The sequence below is a fragment of the Bos javanicus genome, chromosome 9 (assembly GCF_032452875.1).
Source record: "Bos javanicus breed banteng chromosome 9, ARS-OSU_banteng_1.0, whole genome shotgun sequence".
Taxonomy (NCBI): Eukaryota; Metazoa; Chordata; class Mammalia; order Artiodactyla; family Bovidae; genus Bos; species Bos javanicus.
This window is the reverse complement of record NC_083876.1, coordinates 9,455,340-9,482,334: the sequence shown is the minus strand read 5'-3', so window position 1 is coordinate 9,482,334 and position 26,995 is coordinate 9,455,340. Positions and strand designations below refer to the sequence as shown.

The window sequence follows — 26,995 nt, the reverse complement described above, 5'->3', positions numbered from 1 at the left end:
TATTTTGGTAAAATACTTATCTGGTCATTAAGGAAGAAAAATCATGTTTCTTATATGTCATATTTTGTCATACACGTGAATATGTAACTGCCTATAGAAGCAGCCGCTAATTTGAGGAGCAACAGCAGAAATTTTGTTTCTGGATATATTTCTATAAGAAGCATGCAAATAGGGAATTTTTTTGTCTTATGGAAATTTCTTAGTCTAGTTCTGAAGTTTTCTAGTACCTGTTGAAAACAAATTCATGCAGTTTTTATTTCTAGATCTGTCTTTTCTATTCATCTTTAATGCAAATGTTCAATCACTAAGTGCTGGGGTTACCTGCTTGAAAAATCATACTTCATTCTGGAGATAGGATGTGTTCTCCCGGGAGGCTGACTTTATTTTCAAGTCAGGCACATTTGGAATTCCAGTTCTGACATTTACTAGCTATGTGACCTGTGGCAAATGATTTAACCTCTCTGAGCCCCTTTACCCATATATGGCTGGCCTCCAAGAGCTGTTGGAGGTGGTGCCTCATGTTTAGCAATCATTAAGGGAAAGGCTGGTCCATTCTTTCTTTTATCTTCCTTTTAAAGCTTCCACTGCAGTTTAGAACAGAACCAAAATAAAATCCCTCCCAAGCAAACAAGACTATTCTGATTAAAAATAAAGTGTTTAATTAAAGTGATTCCTTAGCTGCAGGATACTGTGTGGTTTGGAACACAGTTCCTTTGTAGGATGTCAATATGCTATTGTAAAATAATTCACATCAAGAATACACAACTGTGTATGCTGATCTGTCATCGTTTTCATACAATTTTTAGATACCTTTCCATCTCAAAATATGTCTTGATTTAGCTTTCTTTTCATCCCAATTAATTCATTTTCCTAGTTGTCCACATTTTCTGGAGAAAAGGCATGGGAGGGTTGAGGGAAACAAGAAAAACAGGAAGAGGAGAACTCCAGGGCAATTAGAATCATGTGAGAAGGGGCATAAGCGTGGGAACGTCAAAGCTTCATGTCTTATTTTCACCCCTTTATAAAATGAAAAGCCTCCTTTTGTTTAACTTTCCCTTCCTCTGTGGGTAGAAGGGAAGGGAGTTCATCTTTCATTCTTTTCAAACTTCCCTTGGGTACACCAATCTTTTTATACCTTCTGGCTTGAGGCTTTCAGATTCAGACCTGGCCATTCTTCCTTTTTTCTATTTCTTTCCTATCCTACTTTTCTCTCTTCCTTAGCACCTGCTAAAATGTAAGAAGCTCTCAGGACACCTGACTTTTAGTTGTCTAGGAAATTTATCTCTCTTCAACCAATGAAAATGTAAGTATTATGCAAAGTTCAAGTATTTTTTATTTTCTTGTTTTTTCTCTGAGTCTTAGATTTCTCTCATTCCTCCCACTTCTAGATCTTATTTGCATTTTAGGCAGAGACACCCCATGGCCAATATCTATCATGTATATTCTCCCAGGGACCAAGTTCCCTTTTTCTATTTCATTCCTGGTGCCACCTCTTTGCTGTCTGTTTCTAATCTTTTCCTGAGAGAAATCTTATTGAACATGTCCTCTGTGAAGTTCAGTAGGCCTCGGTTCCCATCCAGACTCTGACATTTATTGGCTTGTGCCTAGAACAGTTACCGCTTCTCTCTGAGACTTATTTTAATAGAATCTACCTCTTGATGGTTGTGGTGGGAACAGAAATAGGAAGTAAATATCCCTGGTGGGTTTCCTGCCTAGGGCTCTGCTGGAGCAATGCAGAGCTAAGTCATCTACATCCAATGATGGGAGAAACGTGGGAAGGATTTCCAGCCCATTCCTCCTGGAAAAACTGTATTCAAGGAACAAGAAAAAAAAAAAAGAAAGAAAAGGAACAAGAGTCCTAGTCCGCTGAGATGAATTGATGACCTGACTCAACAGTTGGACCACATTTACCATCGCATCTCCCTTTTAAATGACCCACTTTTGTTCTCCAAAGAGACCTAACTGACTGGCTGCTGTCTTCCTCCAGTTTGAACTTCAATGGATGCTAATCCACTGTGACCCCCTGCGACCCAGGAGAGAAACTTGCAATGAGCTGCCAGCCAGGATCACGGTGAGTCCCTAGACTACCTGCAAAGACCACTTGCAGCCAGCTTACCTCTCTACACCGCCGCAAACTCTCCCCGTCTTCACTGTTTGTCTAAGAGTTCAGGCTTTTGCTGCACAGGCCAGATATTGAAGAAGCGCGGGTCCCACCCACAGTCTGGCGGGTAGAAACCACTTGCGCCGGGGAGGAGGGCGGCGGAAGGGGTATGGATCCCCCTTGGGTGGCTTACGACCCTCCCCAGCCCCCGGACCCCTCACCCCCCAGCCTCTCTCCAGGAAAATGCCGGTCGACTACTCAAGCCCTCGGTGGCACACAGGCCACCTGAGAAGACTCTGGGAACCTCGAGAGGTCCCCAGGGACGGGTGGGGCGGAGGCGGGGAAAGGGTTAAGGGGGACTGTTGTCATTCTATCCGTCCTTTGGCCTGCCAGCTCTCCTCCAATCCCCGGGACCCTCTCCGGGGCCGTTCATAAACAGGAGGAACTCACGCCTCCTGGGCCGGCGCCCCCTCGCATCCCCGGCTCCCGGGGGCGCTCTTGGCGGGGACAAGCGCCACTGCGCGCTCGGCGGGCATGGCTTGGGCGGCGTCGCGCCATGGGGCCCTCGGGCTGCGACTGCTGCTGTCCGGGCTCTGCTTGTGCGCGGCTCAAGTAAGTTGTGCGCGGGTTTAGGGGGGCCGCATTCTCACTGTCTCCCCCGTCTTCTCTTCTTTCCTCCAGACCATCGACCAGGTAAGCCCGGGGCAAGAAGCCCTGGCGTTTTCCAAGCGCTCGCAGGGCGAGGCGGGGGTGCCTCCGTCGGGGGAAGCGCGCGGAGATGCGGAGCATCCCGCGGGCCGCGCGGCTCCGTGCATCCTCGGGCCACGCACCTGCAGCGAGCAAGGTGGGAGGCAGGAGCCCGAGGGGACACCCCGAAGGTCCGAGAACGGGCGCCCCCTCACCGACCGGGCCCCACACTGCAGGCTCGGGCCCTAGAGGCCCGAGGAGGATGGAGGCCGGGGCTTTAATTTTCAGCCGTGCTTCCCTCCTCCCTCCCTCCCCTCCCCGCCCCTGGTCCCGGGCGGCCCGGCCCGGGGAAGGCGCAATCCCAGGCAACCCCGCATCCCGCCTGCGTGGACTCGGCGGCCCGGGCTCACCTCGGAATTTCGGCTGCACTCGGGCAGGGGGCGGAGGGGGGCGGAGCCGTTTGAGGTTTCACTTACAAAGACCCCATTGTAACCTGTCTGGTCACCGGGAGTTTAGAAAAACCAAGATTTCCAGATGAAAGAAGCCTTTTTTTTTTTTTTTTCCCCAATTCAGAAGAGAAAAAAACTAAAATTCCCACGTTTCCTAAAACGCGTCCAAACTTTTAGAGGCCAGCCTTCCGTCGAGCGCCATCAAAGCGGAGCTATTTGCAACCGATAAAAGGGGTCACAACCGGGGGTCGGCCTGAAATTTGGCGTCTTTCTGAAGCGAGGTGCATAGACCTCTTTCAAGAGGAGGATCTGAAGAGAGGCCGGGCCCTCGCCGGGTTTCTCGGCCTCGCCTGTCTCTCCCTAAGAGGGCCCCCCAGTTTTCTTCTGAACGCAGACAGATCTACAAAACCATCCTGGAGTTGATCTGGGGTGGCGCGCCTCGGTTCTGAGCTGCCTCACTTTATCCAAAAGGCTGACCTGCATTTCCTGATTAAACTCAGTAATTCAGTGATCACCATCTTCATGATCCAACCCCATGAGTAAGAGGCCCCCTCTTCCCCACAAAACCCGTTGGGTTAAAGCTCCGTGGGTTAAAGACGGGAGGACCCCACTCTGGGGGCCCAGATTCTGCTCTCACCTCACTGTCAGCCTCGTTCAGAACCTCGAGGAGGGGAAGCAACCGCGGTTCCTTGGAAATCTGGTCTCCGTGTGTTACGCTGGGCTTGAACCCGGCCTCCACGAAGCACTGTCTTTGCGGGGAGGCGGCGGGCTCGGGCCCACCTTCTTGTGCTTGCTCCCGGTGACCCCCTAACCCGCGTGTGCTCTTTTGTCAGAGGGGCCCCCCAGGTGAGCAGGGTCCTCCGGGGCCGCCGGGTCCCCCTGGAGTCCCGGGCATCGACGGCATCGACGTAAGTGTCCACCTCCGGCCCCTGCTCCTCTCCCAGCGGCCCGGGTGGGTTTTTCGAGAGGGCCCGAAGCCCCCTACCCAGAGGCGGGATGGGACGTGGATGAGGGCTGGGACTGGGGCCTAGACGCCTGAGGACTGCGGAGGGAGGCGGTCCTGCGTCCCGTGGCCCCGGGCGGTTGATCACAGCTCCGTACTACCTGTCCTGTCCCTGTCCCGGAGGGGCCCCAGCACCCTCCACTCACACACTGCCCTGCTTTCCCTCTTGCCTTCCAGGGTGATCGCGGTCCGAAGGGTCCCCCGGGCCCCCCGGTAAGTACATCAGCGCTTTGGCTCTCCACTTCTTTCCTTCCAATGTGGTCTGCAGACCACACTGCACCCGATGAGGCTCAACTTTGCCCCATTTTCTCTTCCTTTTCTCCCCCCTCCTCTCCACCTCCCTGCCAGGGTCCCCCTGGAGAGCCGGGGAAACCAGGAGCTCCAGGCAAGCCTGGCACACCGGGTGCCGACGTGAGTAGTGGGTGCTGGGGGCGTGAAGCCAGGCCCAGTGTGTGTGTGTGTGTGAGAGAGAGAGAGTGAGAGAGAGAGAGAGAGAGAGTGCAGCGTGCAGGCGGGTGTGGTCCAAGCTAAGGCGAGACTGGCTCTGATCCTGGCGGTGCCCACGGGCTCGGCGCTGAGACGCGGTTTCTGCGCGAGGGTCTGCGGAGCGTGGAGGGGCCCCGAGGACCGGCGGCACTGGCCTGTCCTCCTCTCTGCTCTGGGAGCAGCGGTGGGTACCCGTTTCTGCCTCTCAGAGGCCACTCCCCACTCACCCCATTGGGGGGTGCTGGGTCTTCGCTCTTGTCCTTTCCCCGGCACCCACTAAGTGAGTTTAGGGAAAGGGCCTGCAGGCAGGGGAGGGACAGAGTCCCCCTAAACCCCGAGGAAGAGACCAGAGAAAGACAGACTGGGGGAGAGCCTGCCCGGGGCGGGAGTGTGGGGCGGGGCTGGTCCTACACTGGACACGGGGCACGCAGACACATGTGCACCCACGGTTGATTCATGTCACTGGATGGCAAAAAAAGCTGCAGTATTGTAATTAGCCTCCAATTAAAAAAAAAAAAAAATCTAGAGAAATCCAGCTCAGAAGACTCGGACTTGATGGTTTCTAGAATGTAAGTAAAAAAACAAAAAACCAAACCTAGCTCTCTGTCTTTCCTCCTGCCTTTCCTTGGTTCACAGTCACTGACAGAAACAAGCTGACTAGGGTTGCTTGAAGCCTGGGAACCAGCAGCCGCCCCCCACCCAACATACCCAGTCACACACCTGCCTCCCGCCATGGGAGACAAGCTCAGATGCTGAGCTGTGTGGTAAACCCCATACTAGTTAACATTTCTTCAGGGAAAAGGACTTCAGGGCTCTCATCTCCTCTCTCCCTACACTGGACTGTTGAGAGTTTACTGAGGGCCACTCCTTGACTTTCCAGCTGGGATACAAAGTAAAGTGATACCCGGACCTCTGCTCTCAGAAAACAGACAGTGCTGGGTTCTTCAAGTTACCAACTTATATGATTTCCCCAAACTGAAGACTTTTCTAAATCAAAGCCCTTGAAAACCTATGATTATAGATTCTGAGAACTTCTGGCTAGAGTTTAAGACAGAGTCTTCATTTTGAGAAAAAGAAAAATAGCTAGATGTTAGTGGTTATTAAGATGTGCTTTCTTTATCAAGATTAGTATAATGGGGATATTTGTCTATGCTAGGGACTAAACAGCAACAGCAGCAACAATTCATTGCTTTAGGAGACTGACTTTGTTGTATACTTAAAAGATCCTAGTTTGAACTTCCTATGTAGGCAAAGTGACAGTGCCTGAGGTCGCTAGGGACTAATGTTTGGATAACGCAAACTGAATATCAGCCTAATATTTGCAAAATATGAACGGAAATTATATAACTTGTTTGCTATCAAACATCTCTTTGAAACACCGTGAATTAGTTGGAACTGTCGCATCCAAATAAAAAAGTCTGATGAATACAAATAAACCAGTAGGTTAGGTTTATTTCTGCATTCCTTTCAACCTTGGACCTTGTTTTATGTGAAAAGAAAATGGATGATTAAATGACTTTATTATTATTATTATTAATTTTTGGCATGGTTGAAACATAAATGAATGACCTGAAGTCTTGTCTTACGATTGAGTTGAATAATTTCAGACAAAGGACTAGACTTGTCTGTGTCTGGGTTTCATGGTGCTTTTGTAGCAGGCTCAACAAATTCTTCTTCCTCTAGTACCATAAAATCATAAAGACAATGTCTGGTTTTACTTTATAGTTTCCACCCTTAAACAGAAATAGGATAAAAAAGAAAATTCTTCAAAATCTTTAGAAGTACAATGTAACTAATAATTGCAAGTACTTTTTTTTTTGTTTATAACTGCAGTATCATAGCATAGATTTCCATTTCCAAATAAGATTTCCAAAGTTAAAAGGTGTAAAATAGTAAGGTTTCTTACATCATAGAACTTTGGCTCTGTAAGATCCTCAGGGAGAAACTGATAAGGGCATTTAATCAATTTTCTGGGATGGCAGAGAAAAGCAACAGAAAAAGAAAAAGAAAAAGGAAGGAGTGAAAAAAAGTAAGAAGTTCATGCATGTGCCAGTATTTTAGACATTTTTTAGAACTAAGCAAAAAATTAACTATACTAATTTGCATTTGTGTAGAACTTTTTTTAAAGTGCAGTCACAAACATGCTGCATTTTTTGGTAATGTTAACAAATGGTTAATCAGATGGTTTGTTTGGAAGAATCTGAAAAGAATACAGCTTAAAGGTTATTATCCTGAATTAAGTGGATTTTTGACAGAAAAGGTAAATGAGTCATGGCAGCTAGTCTTGTAGGATTATGGCTTGGGTCTCCTGAACTGAGTGGTGGAATGCTGGAAGGAAATTAATAGTGAGGGTTGCTTGCTTTGCCAAGCAGCAGTGGGAAATTTCAGAATACACTGGGCTTTAATTTTATCCTGTATAAAACCTTATCTTCACAAACATTCATATGAAAGCAATTTTTTCTGCCACTGGCAATATATTCCTCTGTCATTTCTTTGACAGATAAGAATGACTGCAAATTGGAGTTTTATGCATATGTTTGTAAATGGAAGTTGTGAGAGACTTACATACATATATATATAAAACTCTTCTTTTCTTTAGTTTAAGTTGATTCTTTTCCCTTATAGACACATAACATTAAAGAAATCCAAGCTTGGTTGCAAGCTCTGTACTCAAAGGACAACTGTGCTGTTATCATTAATAACTTATACTCTTACAGGCACTTATGATGTGGCATGCATAGTGAGCTCTAAGAGCTCTAAAAGAGTATTTCTTTTCCATTCTTATAGCATCTGTCTAAGATACAGAAAAGAGGAATTAGAATTAAGTACATGAATTATAGTTAAGTTATGCTGTTTTATAGGAGAGAGATTAGAACATCCTCTGAATGTATACAACTATTATCTGTGATGTTATATGATTAGGATAGTGAGTAATAAAGAAGTTATTCTGAAAGGCAGTGTAAGGGGAAATAGTTAGGCATCAGAGAAATGTGAGGGGGCTGTGAAGCACAGTGCCTGTGGTTAATACCCAGATTTTTTGCTTGTTTTTTTTTGTTTTTTGCAGAATCTCTTCTGAATGAAATTTTAAGCTCCCAGAGAGCAGGAAATGTTACTTCATTAGCTTCTAGGATAATCTGACTACATAATAATGATAATAATAAGAAAAGCTAACATTTACTTAGCATCTGCTGTTCCAGGCATGGTTGTAAACACTCTGTGTACACTATCCCAGTGAATCTTCAAAGTTGCCATGTGAGGTAGATATTAACATTATACCCGTTTTACAGATTAGGAAACTGAGGCTCTATGCAGTTGAGTAACTTGCCTACAGTGGCCTTGTACTAAGTGGCAGAGCTGGGATTTGAACTAAAAATAAAGGTGATGTGGAGCGACAGGTGTGAAATCCCTCCACCCAGTAGGCTAGGCCACATCTCCTGTTCAGTAGCCTTCTGTAATCTTCTGTACTGCATGTGTTAGATGTTCGGGCAGTGTGCTCAGATTGTAATGGACATGGAGTCCTGTCCTCACAGAGCCTATGCTTTAATGCATGGCTGTGCCACAACAGAGTTCACTAGATTGGACGCCAGAATACATTTTCATTAACTCACAGCCTCCTTGTGATTAGATGTGGTTTACCATGTCTGGCGTGCTGCGATTCATGGGGTCGCAAAGAGTCGGACACGACTGAGCGACTGATCTGATCTGATCTGATCTACCATGTCTTACGGAAGACAGTTGAGACAAGGAGTATCTGGAAGCAGCCTCCAGGTTATCCAGCCACTCTGCTTCTTTATTATGTAGCTGAAGTTCTGCCTTATGTAGTAGCTGCTGCTGCTGCTGCTAAGTCGCCTCAGTCGTGTCTGACTCTGTGCGACCCCAGAGAGGGCAGCCCAGTAGGCTCCTCTGTCCCTGGGGTTCTCCAGGCAAGAATACTGGAGTGGGTATGTAGTAGCTACTGCCCTCCAACTTTGCCAGTGGTTTTAGCCCCTGATTAAAGGTGGTTAGTTGGCAGTGTGTGTGGGAACTGACCAGGACGGGTCTTGGAGGGTATATGCGTGAAGTGGGCATTGGAAGTCCCTTTAGTCAGACCTGCCCTGAGGTTTATAAAGCCCTTGTGCCATATGTGTTTACAGAGAGCTCCTGGGGTATGGTTTATTTGCTCACATACAGAAGCCAGTGTTCCAGTACCACAAGTGCTCAGCAACTAAGATGTTAAGGCCTGTTCCCAAGTTAGAGCATTGTAATTGTACTAGAGAGACTGAAAATCAAAGTCTGTCAAAAATCCTTCCACGTGTGTTTAATAGCTTTCTTCTTTGGTAAATTTCCAATAATTAATTTTGTCAACTCACTCTTTTCTATTTCCTTTGATTCAGTCTCTGGAGTTATGAAGGAAATTAATTGATGCAGAGAAATGTAAAAATGGTGGCTGGTGAAATAGTTTTCTATATAAGTTACATGAATGCATTTTATTGATATTTATGCAGACTGACAGATTAAATATGCACTTTCGTGATTCATTTTTAAGTCAGACTTTCATATTTTCAAGGAATTCCTCAATATCATTTTAATTTTTTTCAAAATCTTGCTAATAGATTTTACAAGTTATTTCTATATACATGTGTATATGTGTATGTGCATAATGTATGTATATATTTACATATATAGGTACATATAATTGTATTTTGTAGGGTATAAGTTCAATATTGTATTATAAATGACAACATCTAAAATAAAGGAAAAACTAAAAAGATAAAAATGTGTCTTCATCCAATGTGGAAATTAAGATATACATGTAGTATTATCATGGTTTGATATGTATTTTATATTAGGATGATGATAAAATAAGTACTGGTAGGGAAAGCAACAATGGTTGGAAGTGATGCTTGAATAACTACTTTAACATTACATGTGATGTTATAAATGTGTTTTACAGTAATGTACTTAGAGTCTACCTACTGAGTGGCACACATGAAAATGTATATTTAATTGTAGCTATTTCACTAAAAGAGATAACCTAGAAACATGCTCTCAAACGATTCAACTTTAAAAGTTAATGTTTTCCATAAGCAGTTGTCATTGCTAGGAGATAACTGAGGGGCTTTAGGTGGCTAAAAGGCAACAATGAGATTGATTAGTTTTAATCACTATTGAAGGAACATTTTAACTCTTAAGATGTTATTGAGAGCTACAGAGACATACATATATAAAGCATTTTGCTTTATAAATGAAATCAAGAGATGCATAACATGGCTAATGGCAAAGCCAAGTCCTGTTGTCCCATTCAGTTCAGTTCAGTTCTGTCACTCAGTCGTGGCTGACTCTTTGCGACCCCATGGACTGTGCAGCACGTCAGGCTTCCCTGTCCATCACCAACTCCCAGAGTTTACTCAAACTCACGTCCATTGTGTCAGTGATGCCATCCAACCACCTCATCCTCTGCCGTCCCCTTCTCCTCCTGCCTTCAATCTTTCCCAGCACCAGGGTCTTTTCAAATGAGTCAGCTTTTCGCATTGGGGGCCAAAGTATTGGAGTTGTCCATTAACCTTACCTATTAGAACATTGTAATTATTATTTCCCATTTTTTCAAAGTAGAGACAAATATACTAAATTATTGAATCCTGTGATAAACAGTGCATTTAGTGGGAAGTTATGAACAGGATACTATTAACAGAAAGTAACTGTAACAGTCAGATGTCATGTCAGACATTACCTTTGAATAGGAATATAGAAAGGTTTTTCTTTATAAAGACTTGCACCATATGTAGGTAAACTATCCTGCGTGTAATTACTAAATAAAATGGAATTATCCACTTAGTGGCTTGCCTAAGGATGTTGTATTCGTTCTAATATCATCTTGCTTTGTTAGGGATTAACAGGTCCTGATGGATCCCCTGGCTCTGTTGGACCAAGAGGACAAAAAGTAAGTTAGCCTCCTGGTATTAATTGCTGGTATCAATTAAATGCTGAAGCATAATTTTATTGTAGTGTTTCCAAATCAGTTAACAGGTGAGTTGTGAAGTGGCTGAAATAAACTTGTTCAACCAAAATCATGTTTTATAACAGTTGAATTAAATTGCGTTCAAACAGTAAGATGGAGTGTTTTAATGATTTTAATATTTATGCAGTTTGCATACTTACATACTCATGCTAAAAAAGCTAAGTACAATGGAGCTATTTTTATTTTTAGGGAGAACCTGGTGTGCCAGGACCTCGTGGATTTCCAGTAAGTAAATGTGAAGTGATTTATAGTCTGTCTTTAGGTAAAATTCTGCCATTGTGAAATTTTTCAATTTAGTTTCTATTTGTTAATATTTCAATTAACAAATAGAAGCACACAAAGAGGCCCACATAATATACATCACAAAGAGATTATGGCTTATCTTCTATGATAAGAATTCCGACTATGAGTAGAAAATTTCAGAGCAATTTGAATGTATGGTGTAAAATACATACATCTGTTTGCAGGTGGCATTTACCAATGGAAATAACCCCCTCTCTGTTCCCATTGATGGAAACTGTATCTCACGTAACAGCAGCAAATCTAAGTATTTGGTGTTTAGACCTCGGCATCACGCCACTTTCTTCACAACTGGTTTTATGTCTAATGAAATACGAGCCATATTATCACCCACCTGCTTCCCTGGTGAGGCTTTTTCCACGTTGCACAGTCCACCAGACTTGTGTTATTTCTAGCCAGAGGAGAACTGGATTCTCAGGCTGCTGGGTTTTTTTTTTTTTTTTCCTATTTGTTCTTCATTCCTTTTTTGTTCTTGCTATTAATCTGTGTTTTTCCTCTTTGTTTTCTATTTGCACTGCCTCCTTTGCCATATTTCATCTTTTCCATTATAAGTCTATTTTCAGAGGTGAAGAGTTTGCTGGCTTTCCCCCCACATTTTTAGCTCAGAGCTCAACATCTTATAGAGATGCCTTTAAAAAAATTCATCAAATCTCTAGGTCTCTTGATAATGAAATAACTTTTTGATTACTTTGGTATCTTCAAGCATAACATTTATTTCCCACATTGATCCACATATTATAATGTTCAAATAGAAGTAATTTTTCAAAGAGTGCCTTGAAAACTCCCCATTTACCATTGAAACATATTACTCATGTGAAATTCATGCTTGTTGTGGCTGCCTAAATAATTAGAAATAATAGCATCATTATCAGAGGATGTGATTCCCCTGGATGCTTCTTATATGGATGGATATTTTAGAAAATATCTAAGTCTATCTTAGATATTTCTGTCTAGAAAATACGAAGTCTGGAAGTACAAGCTGTCAGGAATATGGTGTCAGAGACAGCTGTGCATATGAGGGATTCAAGACCGCAGAGGGGAGAGAATGGCGAGGCGGTCCAAGGCTGGGAGACTGAGCCCTGAAGTCAGCAGTGCTCAGTTTTATTAAATTCAACCAGCAGAGTCAGAGCTCTTTGTGTGCTGGGCCCTGTGCTTGGAATTGAGGCTTGGAGGCTGCATAAGGCGTGGTTTCAATCCCTGGTTACACTCAGTTTGATGTTGCTCAAGAGATAGTAAATGTAAGGGAGTGGGAGACAGAATGACTGGTTTTAAAATAAAATTCAGCATAAATGAGGATCCCACTGGAGGTCATTTCAGGAGTGACACCATTTTGTTTTCCATTTCTACTGGATTTGGTGTCTGGACACATAGCCTTACCTGTCAAGGGGTGTGTTCCTAAACACTTTGGTTCTCCCCTTCCTCTCTGTGCTAAATGTTTGGGCAATTTCCAAATATCATATTATAAATTTTAAAGCAATGTTGTCTTACTTTTAATGTCGGTTTCTTATAAAACATGACAAATGATATCATTTATATGTGGAAGCTAAAATATGCTACAAGTGAACTTCTTTACAAAACAGAAATAGACTCACAGGCATAGCAAACAAGCTTGTGGTTACAAAAGAGGAAAGGAAGGGAGGGATACATTAGGAATTTGGGATTAACAAATAGAAACTGCTGCTGCTGCTGCTGCTGCTAAGTCGCTTCAGTCATGTCCGACTCTGTGTGACCCCATAGATGGCAGCCCACCAGGCTCCCCTGTCCCTGGGATTCTCCAGGCAAGAACACTGGAGTGGGTTGCCATTTCCTTCTCCAATGCAGGAAAGTGAAAAGCGAAAGTGAAGTCGCTTCAGTCGTGTCCGACTCTGTGTGACTCCATAGATAGGAGCCCACCAGGCTCCTCCGTCCATGGGATTTTCCAAGTAAAAGTACTGGAGTGGGGTGCCATTGCCTTCTCCAACAAATAGAAACTACTGCATATAAAATAGATAAGCAGCAAGGACCTACGGTATAGCACATGTTCACTATTTTGTAATAAACTAAAGTGGGAAGGAATGTGAAAAAATCCAGTTGTGATATGCCTCTTTGTGAGGAATGGTAAATTCTCCTGACAGCAAGCATGGATGACCTCTTTACTTGCTGTGCTAAGTCGCTTCAGTCGTGTCTGACTCTGTGCAGTGCTATGGACTATTATAATCTGTTAGGCTCCTCTGTCCATGGGATTCTTCAGGCAAGAATACTGGAGTAGGTTTTCTTTACTTTGCTTTTCTTTAAAAAAAAAAAAGTTTGAAAAAAATACTACAGGCTAGCTACAGGATAGACATCAAAAGAACATTTGAGGAGCTGAAGCAAGCTTCTTCATTTAGAAGTGGGGCCGAGGTTGCTTTCTTTACCCAGTCCTTTCTTTACGAATGAGCATTTTACGTTGATTTAGGGATAGACTTTGTAGTTTATTTCTGAACTGAGTTAGTTCTGTATTTACAGAAATAACTTCTGTAGCTACTTCTGTAACTACTGTATTTACATGAAGTATGGCTCCTGTATCATAACAACTTTTATTTTAACCTTTTAGGGCCGTGGTATTCCAGGACCCCCTGTAAGTATCATCCCTTGGTTTGTTTTACGTAGTCTCTAAGAACGGCCTGTTTCTCAGATCCCAACCTTAGTCTCCAGTCAGCACTCTACCCGTGGTGCTGACAGTGTCCTCCCTTAGGGATCTTAGGTGGCTACTGTGACAGCACGCCTATTCTACTAAAAATATTTTATTAACTTAAGAAATTTCTGTTAATTTAAGAAATTTCCATTTTAAGTAATTACTCTTCGGTCAGATGAGTTGTTGTCTCATTGGAAGCCAAAGCTAGCACAGATCCATCATTCTGAGTCAGTTGTTTATCGTATTTGATATCACTTGTCATAAATTGTGAAAACGTCATAAATCACCATGTCCCTCTAATTTGTTGATTTCAGGGTCCTCCTGGGGGAGCAGGACTCCCTGGAGAGCTTGGCCGTGTGGGACCGATTGTGAGTACCAGACATACAAACACAGCGAGTTGACAGATGTTTGCTGACTTAATAGGAGGTGTTACCGGGGATGGCCAACTGCCCTATGTGTGTTTCCCCTGCAAATCCAAGACACGGCAATAAGTTTAATTCCAGTTTATAATATGGATGAGGACCAGGGTAATAATGCTATCTCATTTTTGTAGAGTGATTTTATTTATTTATTTTTTTCTCCTGTTAGTCCTCTACAATCCTTATTTATTCAACTACGTATTTCCATTTCACATTTTCTTCTGTAATGGTTTAATTTTTTTAATTTAATTTAATTTTTAAACTTTACATAATATTTTTCCCCAAAGTTCTCAGCTGAACTTTTCTTCCCAACTTCTAGAATTAGTGATTAAGCCAAGAAGTGTCACCTTCATTTTACAGACTCAGTTGGGATTGGGGTCCGGTGTCTTTTGTATGAGTTTCTCTGTATGAAATGAGTGAATAGTCTAAAATCATTCCCAGGTATGTTTATGTTAGCATCGTAAAATCATAATCGAACCGACAGAACTTTAGTCAATAGAGAGCTGAACTGCATGGGAGAAATTGATGTTAATATTCAATAAATATTCCAAAAATCTTGAAGTAGTGATGTTATCTGAAGAATCGACAATAGTAAATCCATTGAAAGCAGGAGCCACATGTATACCTATCTAGCTTCTCTGTAGGTGCTGCTGTTTAATAAATTTATTTACTGAATGCAAGAATGCATATAAAATGATTATAAAGTGGAGTGTAAGATGCTTTGGTTTATGATAGAATATTAGAAGGACAAGGTGTGCGGGGAGGAAGCGCTGGTGATTAAGTCTAGCTGGAATCCACTTTCATCTGAATGGCATATTTAGCCATCTTTGCTCTTCTGTAGCATTTGCAGTTGCCTGCGGTGACAGACTGAGGGTCAGCTTCCGGGTGAAGAGTCCAGCGCTGACTGGCCCTGAGAGGTTGCCTTCCTGTTCACAGTCTCAGGCAGGCGTGAGCTGCCCTTAGCTGGGTGGCGCTGGCAGTAGCGACTATTCTGGTTCCCCTGAATATCAACTAGAAAAATGCATAGTGTTTCCATAGTGATCAGTGATCAGTGTATAGAGAAGAACTGGCTCTTTTCCCCAAGTCTCCCTCCGCCTTCTCTTACTTTGATGAGGCTGGAACTCCTTTATTCTTCTAGCTTTGTGGGACTAATTGGATTGTGGGTCACCCATCGATTTTGGTGGCAGGCCTATGCAGGCTGAGCTCTGCAGGGTGTGTAGGAATGTCAGTTTCTCATACCTCACCTGTTTTGTGCACTGTGTCTTGATGTGTGTATAACCGCTGTGTCACAATTTTCAAATAACTTAGGGCGACCCTGGGAAAAGAGGACCACCGGGCCCCCCTGGCCCTCCGGGACCCAGTGTAAGTTATTTGCAGTTTGAATTTCTCTGTGTCTGAATGTTGGGATTATAGAACCCTAAGAGCCAAAAATGAAAGGGCTTTTAAATTGAATCATTGTCCTAAAATTTCAAAATGGCTATGATATTTTCACTCATTCAGAGCATGATCTTTTAAGGCCAGTATAGTTGAGAAATCACAATAATTTGAAAGGTGATTTTCAAGGGAATGGTTTATGCATTATATTTGAAGTGCTTTGAGGCTTTTGACTTCTCAAATGCTCAAAACTTGGACATATAAAAGGAACATTTTCAAATGAACTAGTTTTTATGAAGGATTTATACAATGAACAATTTAAAAAATGAGGTTAATTGGGAGATAATCCATACTTTTAACTTATGATTCAGAATTCTCCATATTTTCTATTCTGTCATTTTACTTCTCTTCAATCCTGTGAAATAAATAATGTACTAAAATTTAGATTTCTCCAAACAGAATAGACCCATGAGTGAAGTTTCTAGAATATTAGCATATCTTAGACTATTTATTCCTTATAGCTTATTGAAAAAAATACATTTACTGTATTTGTCAAATGAACATTTTATTATTAGTAGTGAATTAAATATTTCACTATATTGTTAACTTTAACATTTTCTTTAGGGAACAATTGGCTTTCATGATGGAGATCCATTGGTAAGACATTTTCCTTTGAATAAAATACACTTTTGTCAAAGACCAGGAATTCTCTTTAGAAGATGAATTCTCTTTAAGATGATCTTGCTAGAATATGTTGTATTTTCATGTTTTATTTTACTCAGATGGCAGAGCAATTTGTTGGACTGGTGGACTGGTCATTTATACATACTCACACTAACTTTTTCATTATAGAATTATCTTTCTTTTTCCATAATCTTTTTTACTTTATGGAGGAGACCTGCTTTTCACCAGAGCACTCCAATTTTAGAAGATCTAAGTCCAATAATACTCTCTAAGACTTGTTTTATTAATAGACTGATACTCAAACAGTAGGAAAAGTGCACTAAATGCAGTTTTGGTCAATTTGTTGGGGGGGACGTGACCTTCAGGACAGAGCTGTTGGATTGGAGGGGGAGAGGTTGGTCTGCAAATGTTTTATTTCTTGAACAAATTGAATCTGAAATAATATGGAAAAATAGTAGTATTCATTAAATCTGGATGGTGGATACATGGGGAAAGGGTTTGTTATGTTCTTTGTATGTTTCTCTAAGCTAGGAATATTTCTGAGTTTATAAGTAAATAAAAAAGGAAAGAGTAGCCAGAGTTATTTAATGAATAGACTTGCATTGGGATTTTGCAGCTGGAAACCCTAAAAGATGTATCATTTTATCACGAAGCAGAGGCTCTCAGTTACTCTCTTTCTGTTTCTCTGGCAGTGTCCCAATTCCTGCCCACCGGGTCGTTCGGGATACCCAGGTCTGCCAGGCATGAGGGTAAGACAATAATGTCCGTGCTGTATTCTGTCTTCAAGAGTATGATCCATACGAAAAACAGAGGCTTTCCCTGAAGCATTGGCCTTGCTCGCGCACAGACCCCACTCTGATGGGTTAGGCAAGTCTGTGTCGCTTATTCGGCGGCTTTGTCTGTGGTCCTTTTTCAGTCCTGGAAGTTCCCACTGGTACATGACAGCTATCCCTAACAAGACACAGATACTTGGCTATTCAGTGCTTCTGTTTCTCAGGGAAGATATATCAATGAAATGCACTGGATTGAGAGAGTCTAGAACGCCAGATGAAGGTTCAGAAGTTTACTCCAATAGTGAGAGACGGGGGCCAGGGACTGTATTTCAAACTGTTTTAGTCAAAATAAATTGGAAAAACTGTGCAAAACAGAGGAAAAAAAAAGACACTTTCCAAATGTGTTTTTCTTTCACACTGCCATCATAATTGCTTCAAAATTACCCATTGGAATAAAAAAATAAATACCAAATGCTGGGGTTAATCGGCTTTCTCTCTCTAGTCTATGAGTCTGAAATTATTTTGAAAAATTCCGAATCAGGGGAGTTGTGCCAAGATCCAAAAGACTCCGAGGCAATGGGTTTCCCATTGCAGTTTTCTCTAAGGTTAGCTTGGGTGTGCGCCCATAATGCAGAAGATGGGGGCCTGGTTGGGTGTCTTATTTTTCATGGAAACTTGAATCTTGGAACAAGAAAGGTTTTCAGGACAAAACTCTAATAGACAATATTTGGAATGTTTATTTCACATTTATTTCATGTTACTGATCCAAAGGGTTAGGACAGGTGTCCTGACAGTGAAAGATGGGAGTTTCTTGTGCTTTGCAGCCTTTGCTGACTGCTGTTTATAGCTGTCTATTTGCACTTAAAAAGCAGAGACATTACTTTGCCAACAAAGGTCCATCTAGTCAAGGCTATGGTTTTTCCAGTAGTCGTGTATGAATGTGAGAGTCGGACCATAAAGAAAGCTGAGTGCTGAAGAATTGATGCTTTTGAACTGTGGTGTTGGAGAAGACTCTTGAGAGTCCCTTGGACTGCAAGGAGATCAAACCAGTCCATTCTAAAGGAAATCAGTCCTGGGTTTTCATTGGTAGGACTGATGTTGAAGCTGAAACTCCAATACTTTGGCCACCTCATGCTAAGAGTTGACTCATTGGAAAAGACCCTGATACTGGGAGGGATTGGGGGTGGGAGGAGAAGGGGATGACAGAGGATGAGATGGTTGGATGGGATCACTGACTCAATGGACATGAGTTTGAGTGAACTCCTGGTGTTGGTGATGGACAGGGAGGCCTGGTGTGCTGCAGTCCATGGGGCCATAAAGAGTCAGACATGACTGAGTAACTGAACTGAACTGAATTTGTACTTAAACTGTGCACAAGAAGGGGCAGAAAGTTGTACATCGGGGGAAGCCCTTCTTCTGCCTCAAGTAAGGCCGTGGGTGCAGAGGAGGAAAAGGGTTTTCAGAGGAGGCTCTGGAGAGCAGGGGGCAGCTGGTCTGGTGGGTCAGCGGTCCACCTCTGGAGAATGAGTTACTGATGTTGGAGGAGACCCAGCTGTGAGAGGAAGTTGTGGAAGAAGAGATCTAGACACTGGTGGGCAGTGTCATTATCTAGTTACTGACCTAGGTAATGGAGAATTTATTATTCCAGGACAGAGTTAACTGAAACTGATACCTATTATATACAGTCGTGTAGTACACATGGTGTTTTAAAATTCTTCTAAGGCTGTCATTTCTTTATGACATAACCTTTCTCTTAGCAGCACGGTGACTTACATTTAGGGGAGCAAAGTCACTTTATGAGCCATCTGACCACTTTCTGTGTCAAATCCAACACATTTATTTATTTCTCATGTATTTTATGAGAAATAAATAATTATGTATTTTTGCATTTGTTAGGGTCATAAAGGAGCTAAAGGAGAGATTGGTGAACCTGGAAGACAAGGTCACAAGGTAAGGACAGGAATATTTAGTGGGTACATTGTGATTAAGAGGTTGTAATGACCTTCATTGTAAGGGCTTATAAGGAATAACAAAGCATGATGTTTGCCCCTTCCTTTTCCAATGCTGACTGACAAGTTCTCAGTAGATGCATCAATATTCTGACTAAGCATCATATCCTAAGGTTGTTCAGTTACAAAAAAAGAACAAAGAAAGCACCATACACTTTCATTCCTTCCTGTGTTGCTACCCCTCACTTTCCTTTTCTAATCAATAACACTCAGCTCTTTTCCTTGATGCTTTTGATAGTCAAATGTTATTCAAGCTGGTTGTTCCGCTCCACTAGACAAAATTTTATGACAAGCGTAAAATTTTATGACAAGTGTTGCTGAGACAAGCAAACAGGGAATTTGATAATTGGCTTATAGCTTCTCAAGTTCTGAAATAATTTTTGTTTCTGACTTCATTTCAATATAACTTAGGCTTTGAGTCCTCTGGAAGTTAGCAATAGCACTTATATTGATTTTGGGTAGAAACTTGGAATCCACAGCACAACTTATAGTGGAGCTAGCATGTCCTGCAAGGCTGAAATTTAAAGTAAGGTGACCTATTTGTCTTTTTTTGTCCACTAGGATGAAATCGCCTTAGAGTAACTAAGAATTTGACTTCTTATATGGTAGAATACTTGTCCCTGTAAATTCCATAATATTTTTACAAAGTCAAACTGTTCTTATTAATGTGGGTCATCTAGACTTTGTTGAATATGTCCATTTACACCCTTTACAGGGTGGCAGAAGTCTGTCTTTCGAGGTTAAGACCTTGAGAAGAAATTTATTAATATCTTCAGGCACTAATATTCTTGAATTCCTTCAGAAAAACTATTGAACAATCTCAGATAATGAAGATAAATAAACCAATTTCCTGTACCTTATTACAGTGTGAACTTACATTTTAAGTAACTTACTTTTATTACTTAGGCTCTGAATAGTTGAGCCATTTTATTCATCTGGCATATCACAGGTGGATTCTTGATGACAAACTGGAGAAAATTATAAAAACATCAAGTACTTTGGATGTTTTTCTGTGTGCCCGTTCCTCCATTGAATTTTTAAATTTGTAACAAAAAAATCAACAAATATTTATTAATCCCTGTTATGTGCCAGGGTTTATTCTACGGGCTATGGGCACAGAAATGAATAAATATGTCTGATGTCGCTAATTTAAGTATGACATATCCATATAATAGAATATCATCTAACCACAGAAACAGAATATTAACCCACACTGAAAGACACCTCGAGATAATAAGTATAGTAAAGCAGATTTAGTGGGCTTCTGCTATTTTGATGCCCTGTATCCTTTCCTCTCTTTTTGGTGGACCCCTTCTCTTTGGGAAACTTCCACTTCCCCATCCCATGGGGTTTGGGAATGAAATAGTCAATCAGAGGTCTCTCTACTCACCCATGAAACTAGTATTTTTGAGACCTATGCAAACCAGTTATCTGAACTTCTTAAGTGGGGAACCTGCAAAATTCTTGGTGTGGTAGGTAACTGGCCAAAATTTTCATGAAAAAACTTTTCATAGTTAAAAATTGTTGACTGTTCCTTTAATTTATTTCACATGCCTATGTCCCTAAAAGTTTCAGTGGCTGTCTTTGACAATTGATCTATGAAGATAATATAACTCCTTGAAAAATGAAACCTGAAAGGGCTAATGGATGCATTTAGTTGTGAACTGAAAGCAGAAAGATGAAGAATTAAGACTAGGGTCTTGAAGTTTGCTTTCAGATTCACAATTTTGTGTTGAATTTACTCCACAAATTAGTTAATGAATATTTTAAAAAATTGGTTATGAATCTAAGAATGAACCATCAAAAAAACTTTCAGTAGAATGATAATAAATTGCTATTCCTAAATTTGTCATTTAGCTTTATGGTTATTGATTAGTTACTGTGTGCTATTCGCCTGTTGGTAAAATATTTAAATCGACTATGTTACTCTAAGTTTTAACAAGAATCATTAGGAAAATACCCCAAGCTCTACTAATGAAAAATTATAATCACTGTTGTTTTTATACTTAGGTGGGGAAATACAAGTAGTATTTAATTATACATGTTTTGATTATCCACTCCATGAACTAACAAAAATCCACAATAAAAGACTCTCAGAGTTTATTCAGAAATCAAGTGTAAATGATTTAGGTATAGCCTAGTTCTTTGCTTTGTGTGGCCAAATGTTCTATATTAATACTGCTACTAATTTTTTTTGGTATTTCTTTGTGTATGTGTGAAAAAAAAATCTCCAAATACAAAGTTGCAGCCTGTGGAATAAGAAAATAAGTGAACTGAAGCATGTAATAAACAATAGAATTGGATTTTAATCTACTATTATGTACATATATTAAACATTAAGATATTTTTCTAATAACTAACTTCACAATTTAAGTTATTTGTTACCATAGGAAATGTAGGGTAGTGTATCTATTATAAAAAGCAAAATCCTAGTCATAGAGAAAATGACATTCTCAGAGTCCATAAAGTAATCTTTCTGTAAGAAATAGTAGTACTTGGATTTCTGTTTAGAATATCCTAACATTTAAAAATACATCAGAGGGACTTCCCTGGTGGTCCAGTCCCTGGGACCCAGTGCAATTCAGGGAGCCTGAGTTTGATCCCTCGTCAAGGAGCTAGATCTCACATGCTGAAGCTAAAATCTGGTACAGCCAAATAAATAAATAAAGTAAAAACACATGTATCAGAGATCATATAACTGATATAAAAAGTCAAAGGAATAACTAGAAAACATGATGAAAGAGGAGTCCATCGGTAGTAGCCACCAGATAGTCAAAATACCTTAGAACACACTTAAGTATTCAGTCTGAAAAAAAGAACGAAACTTTATTGATGGAAAGAAACAGGAAACATTTTGACCAAATCAGAAGATATACTGAGTTCCACAATGGAAAGATTCAGTATTGTAAAGATTATTTCTCTATATATTCTGTTAATTTAATGAAGTTCTAATACAAAGCAAGTAGCCTTTTTTGGTGAAGATCTGCCCGACAATTCTAAAGTTCATGTCTAAGGGTATACATTTAGGAAAACCTGAAAAAGAGTAACTGTAAATGAAAAATAAGAGTAAATGAATTCTCCCAACCAAAGATTAAAATGTATTATAGAATCTCAATAATTAAAATGTTGTGGTGTTGACAACATCATATAGTAAACCAGTAGAGCTTAATAGGAAGTCCACAAACAAGTATATTTATCAATTTAATATATGTTAAAGATGAATTTTCCAACCTATGTGGGGAGAATTTATTATTCAGTAAATGCTATTGAATAGAGTGCCAGTAAGAAGGAGAACAGAAGGGGAAAAAGGGGAAGCAAAGACAGATTTTCTCTTCTTGGGCTCTAAAATGACTGCAGATGGTACTGCAGCCCTGAAAATAGAAGATGCTTGCTTCTTGGAAGGAAAGCTATGACAAACCTAGACAGTGTATTAAAAAACAGTCATCGCTTTGCCGACAGAGGTCCATCTAGTGAAAGCTGCGGTCTTTTCAGTAGTCGTGTACGGATGTGAGTGTTGGATCATCAAGAAGACTGAGCGCCAAAGAACTGATGCTTTCAGACTGTGATGCTGGAAAAGACTTTGAGAGTCTCTTGGACAGTGAGGAGATCAAACCAGTCCATCCTACAGGAAATCAACCCTGAATATTCATTGGCAGGATTGCTGCTGAAGCTGAAGCTCCAACACTGTGGCTACCTGATGCGAAGAGCCGACTCATTAGAAAAGACTCTGATGCTGGGAGAGATTGAAGGCAAAAGAAGAGGGCAGCGGAGGATGAGACGGTTGGATGACATCACTGATTGAAAGGACATGAACTTGAGCAAACTCCGGGAGGCAGCAAGGGACAGGGAAGCCTGGCGTGCCACAGTCCGTGGAGTCACAAAGAGTCAGACACGACTTAGCGACTGAACAACAACAAGAAGAAGGAAAAAAGAGATTTCTACTTTGTGTTTACATAAAAATAAATTACTGATAATTGAAGATTTCTACGTAAGAAATTAAATGATATGTATAAAATTACTAGAAGAAAAATATAGATGAATATTTATTTATTTTTGGGAGGCAGATAAGGCTTTTCTAAGGGTGACACCAAAAGTAGAAGTCATGGAAGAAAAGACTGATTTAAATAAATTAAAAAATTGTGCATGGTATGAAAACTGTAATAAAAGGATTAAAATGAAAATCATAATAGAAATATAGTTTATGGAAAAGTTTGTGTAGTGTGGTCACACTTCCCTAATAATACACCCACAACACACACACCCACACCCACACCCCCCCCCACACACACACACAGTACCTGAATGCATACACACCCTTCCTCTGTGTCTCCGTGTCTGTCTCTTCCTCCCTCCCTCTCCTCCTCTCTCCCTCTTTAGGAAAATTTTGGAAAGGATAGCATCTAAAATGTTACTGGTGTTTATAGTTGAAAAGTGGGATTGGGTGACTTTATTGCTATACTTGTTTGTATTTTCTGAATAGTCTTCAGTTAATATGGATTACTCTTATAAAATAGTTTAAGAAAGTATAATAGACTAATTCAGGGGGTGCAGAGTTAGACTGAGCCCACTTCAGGTCAATTCCTGGAATAGCTTGATGCCCTACTCTGTGTTGCTTTTCAGGGTGAAGAAGGGGACCAGGGTGGACTGGGAGAAGTTGGAGCTCAAGGACCTCCGGTTAAGTATTTTTCAGTCTTACGCTGCATGATCCCAGTGGTCACTGGAGGATATCATTACTTCTGCAGTTTGGGAGAGGACACGCAAAAATATTTCTGTAAAATTCACAGTTTTTTCACTTTTTATATAAAATACAGCATCTGTCAAGGAACACACAGATTTGTAAAAAATATGCTTTTTGGAATATTTATGCAAAAGCTCTCCTTGAGAGATAATACATGTCATTCCCATGTCTCTGCTATTGACCCAAATATTTCTGGAATTCTTTTTGATTTATGTTCAGAGTCAGTAAATGAGCCACAGTCAGTAAGGGAGCCTCTTTAATCTGATTTGGCCACATCTCATTTTGTGTCCTGAGCTGGATTATCTTGAAATGTATATTTCAGGCCGTTCCTAACTGCTCTACAGAGACTGTAGACTGGGACTGACCTGGATGTAAAACAGAGCTGGTGTAGGGGCAGTGAGAACACAGGGAAATGCCTGGCCTAGAGCCCATTTGTCTTAAGCCAGTGTGGACAGTTAGCAAGTTGTCTGGAAGTGGCCAGCCTGCTTTCCTGATGGTGTGTCTGTCCCTGTTGTTCCCCAGGCAGCATGTCTACAGCATCTGTTTCTGGATCCCTGCAGCTGTGGGGCCAGAAGTCTAGAATGGTAACATTCAGGATTGAAGCGGATTCTAGAAATAACACCCTGCATCCTCAGTTTGAGGATTACCCACTGCTGTGCGGGAGAAGGGATAAGATGGGTTCCTACTGTCCCAAACTGAAATTCAGAGTATCTTTTATTGTAGAAACAGTGTAACAAAGAGTGATGGCAAATGGTTGATGGAGACCCCAGCTATATCTATAGGAAGAAGCTTTCCTGGGCTACCTTGGGAGCCTAATTGCCTTGGATGGCATACATTGGTGGGGAAAAGTTACTCCAAGGTTTAAAATCACTACCCTGTGACATGTACCAAGTTACAAACCACAGAGGAGGCAAAGGTGGCAGTGAATTCTGTGTGTGAGTTAAAAGTCAAAAATACTTTATCATAATTCTTTTATGCTAATGGTATTTTCTTTTTGTGTTCAGTCATTATTCCAATTACAGATTTGTATAAATCTCCAGAATTTTTAAAAAAAGAGTTTTACCACCAGCAGAATTCCTTTTGGATTTTTCTTCTAACTTAGGAAAGCGTGTCTCTCTTCTCATTGTTACTTTTGGTTATGATAGCGTCCTTCTTTTGGATCAGCTTTTGTGATGACATCAAAGCATATGTGCTTCAGCTCAAAGAATGTACTTCTCTCTCTTTTTGTTTACTTTTCAAGGGAGCTCAAGGTTTGAGAGGCATCACCGGCGTAGCTGGTGAGAAAGGGGAAAAGGTAAGATGATGATGCTGATCAGCAAAATAAATACACATAAATGTTTACGTTTTGGGCCATTTCAGAATATCTTCTTATCTTCAACAGCATCACTTTTTTATCTCTTATTGGGTGCTTTGTAGAAGTTTGGTTAGGTTCTTACATTTCGATTATAAACATAGATGATAGAAATGAGTCATCCACGGGATACTTGTTATGTACTGTGTATCTTAAGTTATTGAGGGCAGGCAGGAGTAAGCAGGCTGTTATATGTCATATCTTGTCATTGTCAGTAGTTGACACTGACACAGTACCTGGGGTGCAGGGCAGAGGCGGAGGAGGGTGGAGAAGGGGGGAAGGCAGAATGCCTGGCCAGACGGAGGAGGCGTGGTCATTGGTGGAGAGGGCAGGGCAGGGATTGCTTGGCTGAGTGGATAACAAACGTGAAAACAGCTCAAACTTGAACCTTCATGATGAGCTCAGAAATGTTTCTTGCTATGTGTGTGTGTGTGTTTACATGAGTGAGGGGGTGTGTCTCACCTCTCGGATTTTAAAAAAACGGTTTGCACTTTTTTAGAAAGTCTACTAAGAAAACCCATTTGTAGGGCTCCAAAAAATTAAGAGAGAAGGCACTGGCAACCCACTTCAGTACTATTGCTTGGAAAATCCCATGGACGGAGGAGCCTGGTAGGCTGCAGTCCATGGGGTCCCTAGGAGTCAGACACGACTGAGCGACTTCACTTTCATGCATTGGAGAAGGAAATGGCAACCCACTCCAGTATTCTTGCCTGGAGAATCCCAGGGACGGAGGAGCCTGGTGGGCTGCCGTCTATGGGGTCGCACAGAGTCGGACACGACTGAAGTGACTTAGCGTAGCAGCAGCAGCAGAAAATTAAGAAGAAGGCACTTTGCCCATCACCCCGTCTGACCCTCACCTTATTCACAGAACCGCTGAAACTAATCCTTCTTGCTCTAGACAGAAACACACAGCCTGTCATTCACAACCAGAAAAGGATAACGTGCACACTGCAGGCACTCAGTAAAAGAACTCCAACCTTCTAAGAAAATAGATGCACAGTTTTGTGGATTGAAGGAATTGCTTTGTGAATAAGCAGTGAATAATTCCTTCAGTGTCATTTTTTTTCAACTTTTTCTCTGTCTCTTTGGGTTTTCTCATTGTACTTGGCTCCCTCTTTCATCTCCTGTGGAACATTTCTTTTCTAAAAGCATTGTGTTTTTAAAAACATACTTCTATATTTCTGTATTCATGTTACCTTAGGTCACATTTTGTCGGTGCTCTTCTGTTACTAAGTAACAAATCCCATTTATTTTGAAGTTGCCGATACCCAAGCTTTTGCTTGTTTTCTGGGTTTAAATCATCTCCTAAAATATGTGACCCTTATTTTGGAACCAGTTACCGTTGTTGATATGCTCTTTATTTGAGGTATTTTGCTACTTGGTAGTTTTCAAAATTTTCTCATTGCCTCTGACTGTGGTCAGATTGCTTTCAGTAAAAAGAAAAAAGCTCTTCTGGTGAACTCAGACCCATGCAGTGGTTACCTAGTAACAGCAGTTTGGGTCTGAGCTGGTGCTGAACAGCAATGAGAGAGAGAGAGAAAGAGAGAGAGAGGCATCAAAGCCTTTCTGTAATATGAGGGTTGGCTCTGCTACCTCCCAGCAACACAAGCTATGAATTCAAAGGCTTTTACAGGTCTCCCAAACCTCTTCCTTCCTGGTGGATGGAGAATACCTTCTGCTCTATTCCAGGTTTTAGGGATGAAAGACTTTCAAGGCTCTGTAGGTATCTCTGCTGCTTCTTTGATTCTACCCATGCCTGAACCTTCTATCAAAGGTTTGCTAATTTTTAATTCTTATTGCAGACACCATCCACCTGGTTTTCTTGGCTTAACATCTACCCAATACCTTTCTGACTTTTTTTTTTTTTTTTAATTTCTTTCATCATCTCCTTCTCCCAAGCCTGTTCATTAGGAGAGGGATTGTTCTCTTCAAGTGCCCATCTGCCTTCTCATACAAGTGGTAAATGAGAA

At 41.3% G+C, this 26,995-nt stretch overlaps 1 protein-coding gene across 1 annotated transcript in view; it reads left to right on the top strand.

Annotated features, from left to right (window-relative positions):
- COL9A1 (collagen type IX alpha 1 chain) overlaps window positions 1–26,995 on the top strand; it is a 90,887-nt gene that overhangs the window by 22,500 nt on the left and 41,392 nt on the right. The window contains exons 6-21 of the mRNA XM_061428707.1: window positions 1,988–2,075; window positions 2,164–2,268; window positions 2,535–2,713; window positions 4,071–4,145; window positions 4,418–4,453; window positions 4,589–4,651; window positions 10,593–10,646; window positions 10,914–10,949; window positions 13,597–13,620; window positions 13,992–14,045; window positions 15,405–15,458; window positions 16,095–16,127; window positions 16,847–16,903; window positions 18,824–18,877; window positions 23,557–23,610; window positions 24,915–24,968. Coding sequence (XP_061284691.1) covers window positions 1,988–2,075; window positions 2,164–2,268; window positions 2,535–2,713; window positions 4,071–4,145; window positions 4,418–4,453; window positions 4,589–4,651; window positions 10,593–10,646; window positions 10,914–10,949; window positions 13,597–13,620; window positions 13,992–14,045; window positions 15,405–15,458; window positions 16,095–16,127; window positions 16,847–16,903; window positions 18,824–18,877; window positions 23,557–23,610; window positions 24,915–24,968 — 1,020 coding nt within the window. The remainder of the gene's footprint in view (window positions 1–1,987; window positions 2,076–2,163; window positions 2,269–2,534; window positions 2,714–4,070; window positions 4,146–4,417; window positions 4,454–4,588; window positions 4,652–10,592; window positions 10,647–10,913; window positions 10,950–13,596; window positions 13,621–13,991; window positions 14,046–15,404; window positions 15,459–16,094; window positions 16,128–16,846; window positions 16,904–18,823; window positions 18,878–23,556; window positions 23,611–24,914; window positions 24,969–26,995) is intronic.